Genomic DNA, 12,068 nt, shown 5'->3' with positions numbered 1-12,068 from the left:
GTGATGAAATAGGCCTTAGAAAAATATAAAAATATGCATGAAATCTAGTGAGGACAGATAAAGGCAAACTCACTTAAATCTTAGTATTACAGGTACTTGTGTTTACACTGCAGGAACAGCTTTCAGTTTAACATGTTGCACAGCAGGGAGGCAGGAAATTTTTCACAAGGCTAAAATTATTACGTGTATTCAAGGCCTTTCAACATAATTGGTTATTATGACAGATTCCACTGAAACACTCACAGGATGCAGTTCTTACTCTGGAAATGAAGGTTTCCAGTGGAGAGTTGTTCCCATGTAAAATGTTCCTGTCTCACAGCAGGATTCCAGGATACATTTATAATTCAGATTCCAGATGAGAATAATTGTTTATGGTCAAGTTCTCAACATACAGGGAATACTGAACTACAGAGAAAGATGACATTCTCTTTATATGTGCATATATATAATCCCAATTAATATGCTCACTGGCAGGTGCAGAGAATAATTAGTAGGATGCTTAAACACCAACTTTATTTATCTTACTGATCAGGATTCCTCCTAAGTCTGCAATTATAAGCCAGAGTGGTAGGAAAAAAAATCAGCAAAACTAATCTTGCTATAAAGATTTGTTATTTTTTATTACTCCTCAAAAAGCAGTTATCTTTTTTACAGTCCATCTGGGTTTATAGCAACTCTCCTCCTGCTGTAAGCCTTCCTTTCTATTTTTGTATGGAAGTTTTCAGTGTCTTTTAACTGAGATGAGTGAAAACAAAGTTTTCTGTGTGAAAGTCTAGTAGTCTCCTCTGATCAGAGGACTACAGTGAGACAGTAAATTTGGTTATGAACTATCCTCCTATTTAGAGGAAGGCAAATCTATGCTCAGGAAGGAATTACTCTCAGCTAAGTGAAATTTAAGTATCATTAGATCCCTTTTGAAAATGTTCTTTATACACAGAAAACTAACATATTGGGAAACAAAAGTGTTGGTGGCAAGATACATCATCTACTACTATGCACTAATATCAGAAGTCTATGTTCCTGTCTTCCCACATTTTTTGTTCCATTAAATTATAAAACCAGCCAATGACCTGCTTGAGAAATGAAGCATCAACCAGATGTTTCCTGAGCAAAGAAGACTCGTGTTTCCCCTTACACACCATCTTCTGAGGGGCAGCACCACTGACTGGGAACCTGCCATCATTCACTGTGTTGACTTTGGGTTACTGAGAATCTTTCCTTTACTTACCTTCCAACTCAAATACATCAGTTTTACAGAGAGATCGTATGGAAAGAATGGATTGGAATGACTAGAACACAACATGGAAGAATGTTTTATATTCACTTTGTTACAACATCATTCCCTATAGAAATAGGGGATGGGGGACCCAAAAAAACACCACTTCTTTTTGAGAAGAACAACATGCAAAAACATGTTTCTGTATGGGCTGGTAATTTAAAACCAGAAGTTCTGTATGAGAATATATCATTATGATTTAGGGAAACTCTGATATTGTACTTTGGAGCAGATGCCTGTTTATTGCCAGAAACTACAGCATTTTTCTAGTTCTTTTGGGCTACTGAGAAAACTTCATTAGTCCCCATTAGCCTGTAGTGTGATCCCTACCAATCTGTGAATTGGGGTAGGATATAGAAGAGGAGAGGCTCAATCATCATCCAACAGAAATACCTCATTCTCTTTATTCAAACAACCCAACAACACTTTGTTTACAACAGATCCTTCTAAAAGGACAAACTTTGCACTCCATTTTTAGGCAAGTTGGTGGAAACAAAGCTGACTTCCAGGTGCTACATAACAAACAGCATGGGAAGGGGGTTTCATGTTTCTTAACCCTGTGCACCAGAACTTGAAATGCATGATGACTTTAAACTTTCACAGCAGGAAAATTCCTGTTCAAGCTATCCAGAAAGGTTCACATGATGCATGTATAATTTATACGAGATCAATATTTAATCAGTCATTAAAAAAGCTCTCAAATGCTTTAAGAATGTCTCTACATCCAAAGATTGTCACAGTCTCCCATTTAGACAAGAAACCACATCACACAAAGCTGGAAGTTCCTGGTCTTCCCTAGTAATACAAGATAGGAGCAGTAATCCAGACTTAAACTGGTGTCACTGCATACCTTTCTCACAATGAAAGCCCACAGGTTTTGTCCTGCTGTGGCACAGAGGTCAGTTTTGTTCAGAAAGAACTGGAAATTAATTAGTTTGCATCACTGTTCCAGGAAGATTCATCCTCAGCTAGTCAGTCCCCTTTTAAAATTTTGTTGTATCCTGTTGTGTGACACTGTAATGCTCAATACAGTAATGGTGTCCAAGCCAAAGACACTTGAAAAATGCCTAAACTGCTGGCAGAAAGCTCTTCAGGACACATCAAATCCTGCTTGGTTCTAATCCAACTTATTCTTTCAAAACCCTTTAAAAAAAAGAAGCAGCCCATGATATCAGCCTGTCATTTGTGACCTGCCCAGCAAGGCCACTCTTAAACAGGAGAGACAGAACAAGAACATGGATAAAATAACGATTTATTGGAAGCAAATATTCACACAAAGTAAAAAGGTAATCATTTCAGTCATTTGTTTTTTAACAAGACAAAGCTACCCCATTACAAGATTTATTCAGAAATAGGATTAGATTTAGGAATAATGCAGAATATTTTAAATCCCTGAGATTGAGGTCCTCTCATCTTTTATGCACTCCCTGCCCCACCCCCCACAAAGGTGCTGGAAATTTGATTTTTTGCTCAGTTGAGCTTTTAGTGGATTACCATCCAAAATTACAGTTTCAGTCTTTAGATCAGCAGGAAATTTAAAAATGCAAGCAAGCCCAAGCTTCACATCAAATTCATTCACATTCAGTGGCAGGCATCCAGTTCAAAATTACTTCCAATTTCAAGCTGGTATCCAAGCTGCTTTACAGAAAAGGCTACTGACTTCTGAAGATAAAACTTGTTCCCCTTAAATCAGACATGGAAGAAGCCAACTCCTTCTTTTTCTTCTTGGTGGGTTTTAGGTTTCATATAGAGGTACAGAACTGGGAATGCAAGGCTTTAGGCTCCAGTCCTTTTTACATCTGGACTTAAAACCATCACAAGGAAGCTCAGTGACACAGACTTCCAGTTCCTACTGCAGACTTCTTGTGATTTACCTACATGCCCTCAGCATTTTTTAGGTTTACAGCAGTTAGGCAGTTTAAGAATGACAAACTTGGGTAGCAAAAGTGTTTCTCCTACACAATGCAAGTTCCATCACTGAGTTTCAGCAGGAAGCCACCCTGCAGGGCAACAAACATGCAATTTGCAGTCCAAGTTCAGACATTTTTCCTAGCTAAATCTTTGTCTCTTGTGCAAGGACATAACATATTCATCACAGAGCTCCAGTTGACAGGACAGTCAGGATAAGCAAAGCTTATCCTTGAGTACTTTCAAAAGCTGCAGCTGATGTTGGTGTTACCTTGACAGTGCCCAGCTCTTCAGTTGGAGATGGAAAAGGACTCTAATAAAGCTCAAGGCATAACTCAACTAAAATAAAATTCTTTCCAATGTTAGAGGTAGATTTTATCCAGTGTAATATATAACAGCCATTCCTGTAAGTGCAGAGCTCTTGGAATTAAAGAAGTAAGATCAATTTTGAGCTATGTTCTCTTAGAATAATTAAGGCAAGCTTTTTGTATATCCTTCAAGAAAGCAGGCACACCACTCTGTAAAGAGAAAAGTGGAAAAGTCATTCTTGCATAATGCACTCAATAACAACTATAAGCAAGATGAGAATTCCCATTGTATAGATCAAGGCCTCCAAACAGATACAGTTCTAAGATACAATTGTCTAAGATACAATTCTAAGATCTGGTACAAAGCAGCAAACCATTCCTTTAATACCTTGGGAACAGACTGCATTATTGAAGTTTGCTTGTCTTTAGGCTATTCATGTATGCTCTGGAACATGGATTTTTGGGGCTGGCTGCAGAAATTCACCTGCCAGGTTGATGAACCAGAGGAATTTGACAGGAATTAAAAAAAGAATAAACTAGTACTACTGTCATGAGAGCAGACAACATTGAAACTCTAAAACCAGGACTGTGCAAGAGCCAGAAAGGTGGATACATCCATTTCAGAAAAAATAACTCTACCCAGCATGCAGAGGATGGGTATGGATGCAGTGACTCCCTTGTTTGAAATGGATATTTCATTGTGTGTTAACTTTCCCTTACCTTGGCAGCCCAGTTGACCAGCCACGATGGAATCATGCCACCAGGATTGTCAAAGTAGTACATATAGACTGGAGAGGAGAGAGGAGTTACCAGAAAGTTCTCTGAGTATCAGCTCTAACACCCCACAACAGAAGCTGTCAGTGTGCAGGACTGAGGCACCAAGTACAACAGTTCTGCTCTTAATTCTTCACAAAAAAGTCAACTTGTCCTGAAGAGGAATGTGAAGTAACTATAGGCATTGCCAGTGAAGCTGACAGAGCCATAACATTAATTTAGATTATTGCAAACCATTTTAGTCACCCTGTCTTATAAAATACCGTTGTCTTTAAAGGACTAATCTCAGACAGGAGACAAACTCTAGGCAAATCCTTTCATCTCTACATCTGTCAAACATGATCCTCAAATCATTGCTGAGTTAAGCAGATTGCAGCAGACTTTCTCCTACTGAACTGGCTGGCAGGAAAAGAAGTGCACGCTGAAGGTGGGGTGGGATGGGGGGCAGAATGGTCAGTAAACTATTCTTAACTACCCAGCCCAACTGTTAAATGAAAGATTCTTCACAGTAGCACACTGCACTGGACATTCTCAAGTTTAATTCATTTTAAAGTGGTCCCAAGGCTCAGTGCATTCACTTTATAGTCCCCCTCTTTATGCATTTTGCTAATCCACACATTCTCTGCCTACATGACTTGTGACACATTTTCTTGGCCTCTTACCTTTAGATCCAGCCTTGCCATCACTTTCAATTGCCACACTTTGTTTATAGCTTTTAACTCTGATAATACCAGGCTTTTCAGGGCACTGAGGAACAGACACACTTTGAGCCAACACAACCCAGATCTTCCTCCCATCCACGTCCATCTCCCGACGTTCCCGAACATAGACGTACTGTGCTCAGAGTTGAGGAGGAACGTCAAAACACTGTCACTTTGATGGGTGAAAAATTGACAAGTGAATTCCCTTACAAACAGCAGCTCCCTCAAGTTACTTCCCATGCTTCTACAGGATTCAGTCCTGCAGAGTAATAACTCAGCTATGTGAGTTCCAGCTGTGTGTGGGAAGAGGCACCCACGCTCTCCTTCATGCTGTACATATTCATGTAACGTGAGGACTGCAGGATCTTAGATCAAGTGCAGCAGAGCAGTGCAGTCAGTTCATTGTTGGGATTCCTGGATGACCAGGAGACAAAAACTGCCAGAGGAACAAAAGCTTGAAAGGATACATCTCTGTTTGAGAGAGGGAAAGGGTACTTCACTTCCCAGTAGATTACTTTTTCACCATCGTATGTTTTCTCACACAGTTCTACAGTTGAAAGAGGAAGACTGTGAGATATTTTTAATTTCTACTGCAGGACTATAGATGACATCAAGAACTGCTCAGATTTCTGACATGAGCATATTTTACACACAACCCTGAAGTCAAAACTGATATGTATGTAAAGTAGCAGTAGAAGACATTAAAAAGTTCTGTAGCAGGGTTGTTAAGGAACCAAATATGCATAAATAGGAGGTGTGTTTTCCTGTGGCTACTGGATTCCCTGGTGGAAAAAAAAAACAAAACCAAAAGGACAAAAGTAGAACAATTCTGGAAGAGGCAGAGTGAAATTCCTTTGCAGACAGTTTGCTCATTCAAAGCTTTGCCATCTCAAAGCTTTTTCCTTGCATGTTCTGCACAATTCACATGTCATTATCCTTGTAAATCATTCTGAGTTAACATGGAACTAGGATCAGTGCAGCTTTCTAACATCTGAAGAGGTCTTACATGAGGGATTAATGAAGTTTCCAAAAGCTATCAGGAATCTCACAGCAGTATATACAGGCAACTGAGGGGCTCTATATCCTCCTGAAGGGCTCTATATCCTCCTGAGGGGCTCTATATCCTCCTGAGGGGCTCTATATCCTCCTGAGCTAAAACGCCCACAGCCAGCCACATCCTTTCGGTGCTTTTGAAAACCAGGCCAGAACAGACTGATAATCTCATTGCCAAGGCAAGAACAGTGCCACAGATGGGAGATTCTTTCCCTATATAACATGTTCCAAACCAGGCTTCTGTTAGTATGTCCTGAAATCAGCTGTCACCCACGAAAACACCTTCTCCTCCAGGTTGGAGCAGTACTGGAAGCACCCGGTGTTGTCACAACCCACAGCATTATGCTTTCCACCAGAGGTCACTGGAGCATTGGATTATTCACTTTGCTTTCATTTCTAACCACAGAACTTTCCTTTTTCAAAGGCATTAAAACACTTTTAAAGACCCTGATACAACTATTATTACCTAACTCATCTACCTTTGTATCTTCACAATTACAGGAAAAGCATAGAGTAGGTAAGCCAAGTCCCACCTGCACTCACTTTAGTCTGTCAGTACTAGTGCACAGCTTCTGATAAAAGCAGAATACAGCACATTTTAATCAATAACCAGATTTGTAGCATTGCTACAAAAGATCACAAATCCATTCTATTCTAACAGGCACAGCAGCACTTGTTCAGTTATTGAGAAGTGTGATCTCAATCAGGACAGTGTTGCAATCAGGAGTAGCAAGTTTCAGTATTGCTCAGGCCCCCCCCATTTTGTATCATGCCACAGAAGCATTTGGTTCCTCAGTCACAACTCTGCAGTTCAGTCACGGCTTCCCTGCTGAATTGGCAGCTGCAGCACAAGCCAGACCTCAGGATGGCCACATCTTGTAGATGTTCTGGACCACGTGGGAGCAGTTGCCTTTTCAGTAGAGAGGCAGCTTCTTCTACTCTGGTCAGGTTTTTATTTCAATGCCAGCCAGCAGTTCAGCAGAGAGCTCTCCTTTGGACTGCCACTATTGCACAGCTGTTAGAGCACCAAGGAACACAAACAGTAACACAAAGAGCATGAAGGCTCTCAGTGGAAGTTTTCTGGGGTTTCTCCCTGAATGTGAAAGGAGAAAAAACATGCTTAAATGGGCTACATTAAAAATGTTGGCTGGCACTATTTCATAATATGTACAGCTAAAGAATAGTTGGGCTTGTGGCAATTTTGAAGCTGGAAGGAAAGCTCTGCTGTTATGTTTATGCCCTTCACAGATGTTAACTCTTGAAATGCTGGACTTAAAGGCACCAGCACAAGTACAAATTCACAGATGAACAAACCATGGTCAGCAAGGATATAAATGTCAGCTCTGCAACATTTTTTAGTTTTTAGTTTAAGGGTGTAGCTTCCCCCAACAGCTTCCTTTCTTATCTCTAAGAAGGCATTAAAAAAAAAAAAAGTGTTTGGTTAAGAAAGATTCAGTTCTCCTAAATGCACTTAAGGACTACTAAAGTAACTCAACATAATATTTAACATCCAGTACAATAATGTTGAGTCCCTGTCTGGCTCTTTTTGCTTCAAAAGAGGTGTTTGCTACAAGAAAGCTACTGATCATTTTGACAAATAAGACTTACTGATGAAGACACCACACTTTAAACTTGACCAAGTACTGGCACGAGTCAAACGTGGTTCTCTGTATCAATACAGCCACAGGCACTGCCAGTAAAGGTTCACCATGGAACTGTCCTAAACCTATCAAGCAAAACATTTAACAATCCTTTGGTTTTTAGCACGCTCTTTGTTCAGCAAAACACTGTGACCATGTTTTAGTTTTATTGGCTTGAAGTGACTCCAAGCACAGGCTTAAAAAGGAAAGGCTCCCCATCTTTAAAATAAATGGATTACTGGATGCTTGCATCAGCTGAATCCTTACCTTGTAACTGCTGACTTAAGATGTTTTAACATCATATGGATATCCAGGTTCAATGCCCTTTTTCAAAGACAACATTAAATAAACACAACTAAATTAGTTATTCCTTTCTCTGTAAAAGCCAAAGCCACCACCTATTCTCTCGATACACCCACTGCTGATGGTAAAAGGTGCCAAGAACAACCAGTGCTTTCAGGAAAGTCATTCCATCACACATCAAACTGATGCAAACCAGAGGAAAATTTTTCACAGTGAGAACAATCAGCCACTGAAATAATCACCCCAGGGAAGTGGTGGATTCCCCAAAACTGGACATTTTTAAGACTCAGCTGAGCAGGGTGCTGGGCCATCTTGTCTTTTGCCAAGGAAGGTTGGACCAGATGATCCCAGAGGTCCCTTCTCCACCCCCTGGTATTCTGTGCTCACTGCTCTGCTCCAATGCTCAAAAGGTACCATCTCCATTTCTCCCTGGAACACCTGCTAAAATTTAACCCAGGAATTGCAACAACTAGAAGCTACAAGGTGCTCCAGCATAACCAGTGATGCCAATTATATGCTTTAACCAACATGGAAAGAATTCATTCCAGAGGAAAGACATATGCTGTTGAGACATTAGCTGTTCCATATCAGTGTTTACTTGTATATTTGCAGAGGGCAACCTTATCCCAAAGAGATATTTAAGTCTGGCCCAAAGTCTTTGGATACAGCAACTTCAAAATACCTTTGAGGAAAGCTTTAGTGGGAAGAATCCATGTGGACTAAAGCTTGCTTTTACACTGCCTAGATGAGCTTACCTTTAACATACTGATCCCACTCTTTTCTGAAATCTAAGTCCATGTAGACATCTGCACACAGTTTTGGGGGACAATCAGCAAGACCACCGAAGATTTTATACTCATAAAGTCCTGATTGCTGTGGAAACAGAATGGGGAGAGGAAAAGTCACGCAGGAAAGGGAAGTACTCTGCATCAGGGAGAACAGCTGAAGGAAGTTAGGTGGGGCACAAACTACAAATATGCTCAAGAGCTGTGAAAGCAAATCTTCAAAAAACAATGCAAGATTCAGTCTTTAACCTCTCGACTTTTTGATCTATACATGAAAGTTTAAACCCAGCCAGCCTGACCTGCCCTGCACAATGGCTGTTCCTTCCCTTACACTAGTACCCTTTTACTTCATCAGTACTTCCAAAGGGAGCATGTTTCTATACACATACATCCCTTTTCAAAAAACAACCAAAAAAAAAGGCAAAAAAAAAAAAAGACAGACACCTCTAAATGTTTCTTAGCTTCAAATAGTCTTCTTAGCTCAAGTCTTTCTACATAAAAGCACAAGAAGAAGCCTGAGCTACTTTCCATCTTGCCAGCTGCCATTTACACAACAGCAGCAAAGCCACTGCAGAAACACAAGGTACCCCAGCACAGGCCTGGTCCCTTTTGTGTGGCTAAATCCAGCCTCCAGCTTCCCAAAGTTACTTTGCCTTCATCCACCACAAGATGCATTTCCAGCTCCGTGATGAGCTCCAGTCCTAAAGCCTCTACTTCATCCACTCCAGAAGCAACACTCCCAGCACCCTGAATTCCATCAGCACATTTAATTCCTGCATGGACACCTGGCAGGCACCCCAGCCTTGCCTGTGCTGTGTGCACTCAGTGATAAGCTTGTCTTGCTACCACCAGTTACCACATCCACACTGTAAACAGGGACTATTTATCACCAAAAAAATTCCAAGGTCTATGATGTGTTTTTAAAGAGCCTTTCCCTGCCCCGTTTTGCCTTTTGCACAGACCTGCATGTTTGCTGTTTTTGTTACACATGACCATGTCTGAAATGATTTTTCAGAATACAAATACAAAGTTGTCACGCAAAGAACAGCATGAAATCCAGGTTTGTAAGGAGCTGAGAGGAAACTGTGATCACTGAGCTCAAGAAATAGCGTATTTATATATGGATTTAATATATATATATTATAAATATATATTCTATAAATATAATCTGTATTGTATAAATATAACATTATATGTAATATATAAATATAATATATATTATATATGATATACTTATATATTGTATATTATATAATGTAGAAATATAATATATAATAATACATACAATATATAATATATATTATAATATATATAATATATAATATATTATTATAAATTTATTTAATCCATTTATATATGGATTTTAAAGTCATTGATAAATCATAAATCTGCATCAGAATACAAACATTCACTGTCAACCACTTACAAGCCAGTCCCAGAAGCCTAAACTATTGAACTTCTTTAAAGAAGTCAGTCCCCCAAAAAGGGGTGGAATTTCATTTCAACCCTTTCTGAACTACTACCCGATTTTAGAGGGAGAATGGTGGGAAATCAGTGTGAAGGGAGTTTTGGAGAGCGGCAGGAAGGGAGGCGGAAGCCTGGAGACCAGGAGGATGCTCTGGCACGGGAGATGCTCGGAGCAGGCGAGCGGGGACAGAGCTCCCCTCAGCACACACCCCCCTCCGAGAGGGCTCGGCAGAGCACAGCAAACCCCCCGACAGGCCCACGGCTGCTCCCACCGCCCGGAGCACCTTCCCCCGGGAATTCCTCCAGCCTCCGGCTGTTCACACCCCTGCAAAGCCTCGGGTTCCCCGGCAGCCTGCGCGGGCGGAGGGGTCACCGCGGCCGAGCAGCTTTCCCCATCAGCAGTTAATGGCATTACCCATAAAGCTGCTTTCTGGGAGCCCGGCGTAAACCGAGCCCGGGGCCGGCAGCGCCAGCCTGGCCTGTGCGGGGAACCGGGGACGCGCCGGGGCCCCCATCGCGGGCATCCCCCGGCCCGGCCGGGAGCCCGCCCGCGCACCTCGTGGTACAGGCGGTAGATCCGCACGCGTGCCGGATCTACCGCCCTGTCCCACCGAGCGGCGCGGGCGGGCCTCCCGGCCGGGCGGCCGGACTGCCCGCGATGGGGGCCCCGGCGCGTCCCGGCTCCCCGCACAGGCCAGGCTGGCGCTGCCAGGCCCCGGGCCTCGGCTTTCCGCCGGGCTCCCAGCAAGCAGCTTTCTGGTAATGCCCATTACCTGCTGCTGGGGAAAGCTGCCTCGGCCGCGGTGCGCCCCTCCCGCCCGCCCAGAGCCTGCGGGGCCGGGGTATGCGGGGTGTGACAGCGGAGCGCTGGAGGCCCTCAGGGGTGCTCCGTGCGCTCCCCGTCCTTGTGGGGTCTCAGTCGCTCGGTGGTGGCTTTAAATGTGCGTCTCATCAGCCTGGTGAGGGAATGGGAACAGGTTCTGTGAGGGTGATGGTCAGGGCCTTTCCTTTCGGGTGTTCCCTAAGGATAGAGATTGAACACTGTGGGCACGTGTATTTTTGTGTATTTTTTGTATTTTTGTAATTTTTTTTTTGTATTTTTATACGTTTTCACTATCTAAAAAGCAGTTCTCCTTATGGAGTGTAGGAATGAGAACATATAAAGAACCCATAAATGCTGTACAGCTGGTTGGTAGGGGTGACCCTGGCACACTCCAAGGAGGCCCAGTCACCCTGGCAAAGAGGAGGGGGCAGCAGGCTCTGCCCTGTGGCAATCTGGGATGCACTGGGTGGACAGGATGGAAGGGGACAGAAAACTCCCACTGGGCTGAGCTCCCTGGCAGGAGGAATCTACTGACAGGGACACACTTCACATCTTGCTTGGGCTCCTGCTGTATGACACCACCTATAACAGTGTGAGGCTGCCACACACAGACAAAGCATCAGGCCCTCAAAATGTAACTGGCTAAAGCCGGTTTTCTCCTGGGAGCTGTAAATCTGTTTTCATTACAGCTTTATTCTTCTAATTCCCATGAGATTTTCCTGTTGAACACTGTGTCTTTGGAATAAAACAGAAGGCAGCTCTGAGGCATGGGACGTCATCAACCTACTGACTGGCAGCACTAGCCCAGAGTACTTGGTGGTAACCTCTGTGCAAGGCTGGAATAATGTAGTGTTTTCTAGCTTCCCTGCCAAGGGGCTGAGCTCTGACAAAGGGTTCACTTATGTCAGCTGTCCTTTCCAGTTCCAGTCAATTGGTTTGCAAGCAGTGCATGGGGATTTCTGGCTGACTGCTTTGGACATACAGGCTGACCATCATCCCTGCACAGTCCAAAAAACTTTCAGAGAGTTTT

General features: G+C 42.7%; 1 protein-coding gene across 1 annotated transcript; it reads right to left on the bottom strand.

Annotated features, from left to right (window-relative positions):
* Window positions 1-2,512: 2,512 nt before the first annotated feature.
* Window positions 2,513-10,794, bottom strand: PCTP (phosphatidylcholine transfer protein). Its single transcript, XM_064676057.1, has 6 exons — window positions 10,772-10,794; window positions 8,719-8,836; window positions 5,435-5,514; window positions 4,929-5,100; window positions 4,213-4,280; window positions 2,513-3,702 (listed from the first exon to the last, which is right to left on the bottom strand). The coding sequence occupies exons 2-6, from the start codon at window positions 8,759-8,761 to the stop codon at window positions 3,637-3,639; spliced, it is 429 nt and encodes a 142-aa protein (XP_064532127.1). The 5' UTR covers window positions 8,762-8,836; window positions 10,772-10,794; the 3' UTR covers window positions 2,513-3,636.
* Window positions 10,795-12,068: the final 1,274 nt, after the last annotated feature.

The sequence above is a fragment of the Pseudopipra pipra genome, chromosome 19, assembly GCF_036250125.1.
Source record: "Pseudopipra pipra isolate bDixPip1 chromosome 19, bDixPip1.hap1, whole genome shotgun sequence".
NCBI classification, from domain to species: domain Eukaryota; kingdom Metazoa; phylum Chordata; class Aves; order Passeriformes; family Pipridae; genus Pseudopipra; species Pseudopipra pipra.
This window is presented reverse-complemented; position numbering and strand designations above follow the sequence as displayed.

What these genes read in the sequence shown, in the direction of transcription:
- PCTP (XM_064676057.1), bottom strand. Translation starts at nt 8,761, where the DNA reads ATGGACTTAGATTTCAGAAAAGAGTGGGATCAGTATGTTAAAG. An exon ending in TGGCAAGGCTGGATCTAAAG is followed by an intron (nt 4,281 to 4,928) that starts GTAAGAGGCCAA and finishes TCTCCTCTCCAG; the next exon opens with TCTATATGTACTACTTTGAC. An exon ending in TGGTCAACTGGGCTGCCAAG is followed by an intron (nt 3,703 to 4,212) that starts GTAAGGGAAAGT and finishes TTCTCTTTACAG; the next exon opens with AGTGGTGTGCCTGCTTTCTT.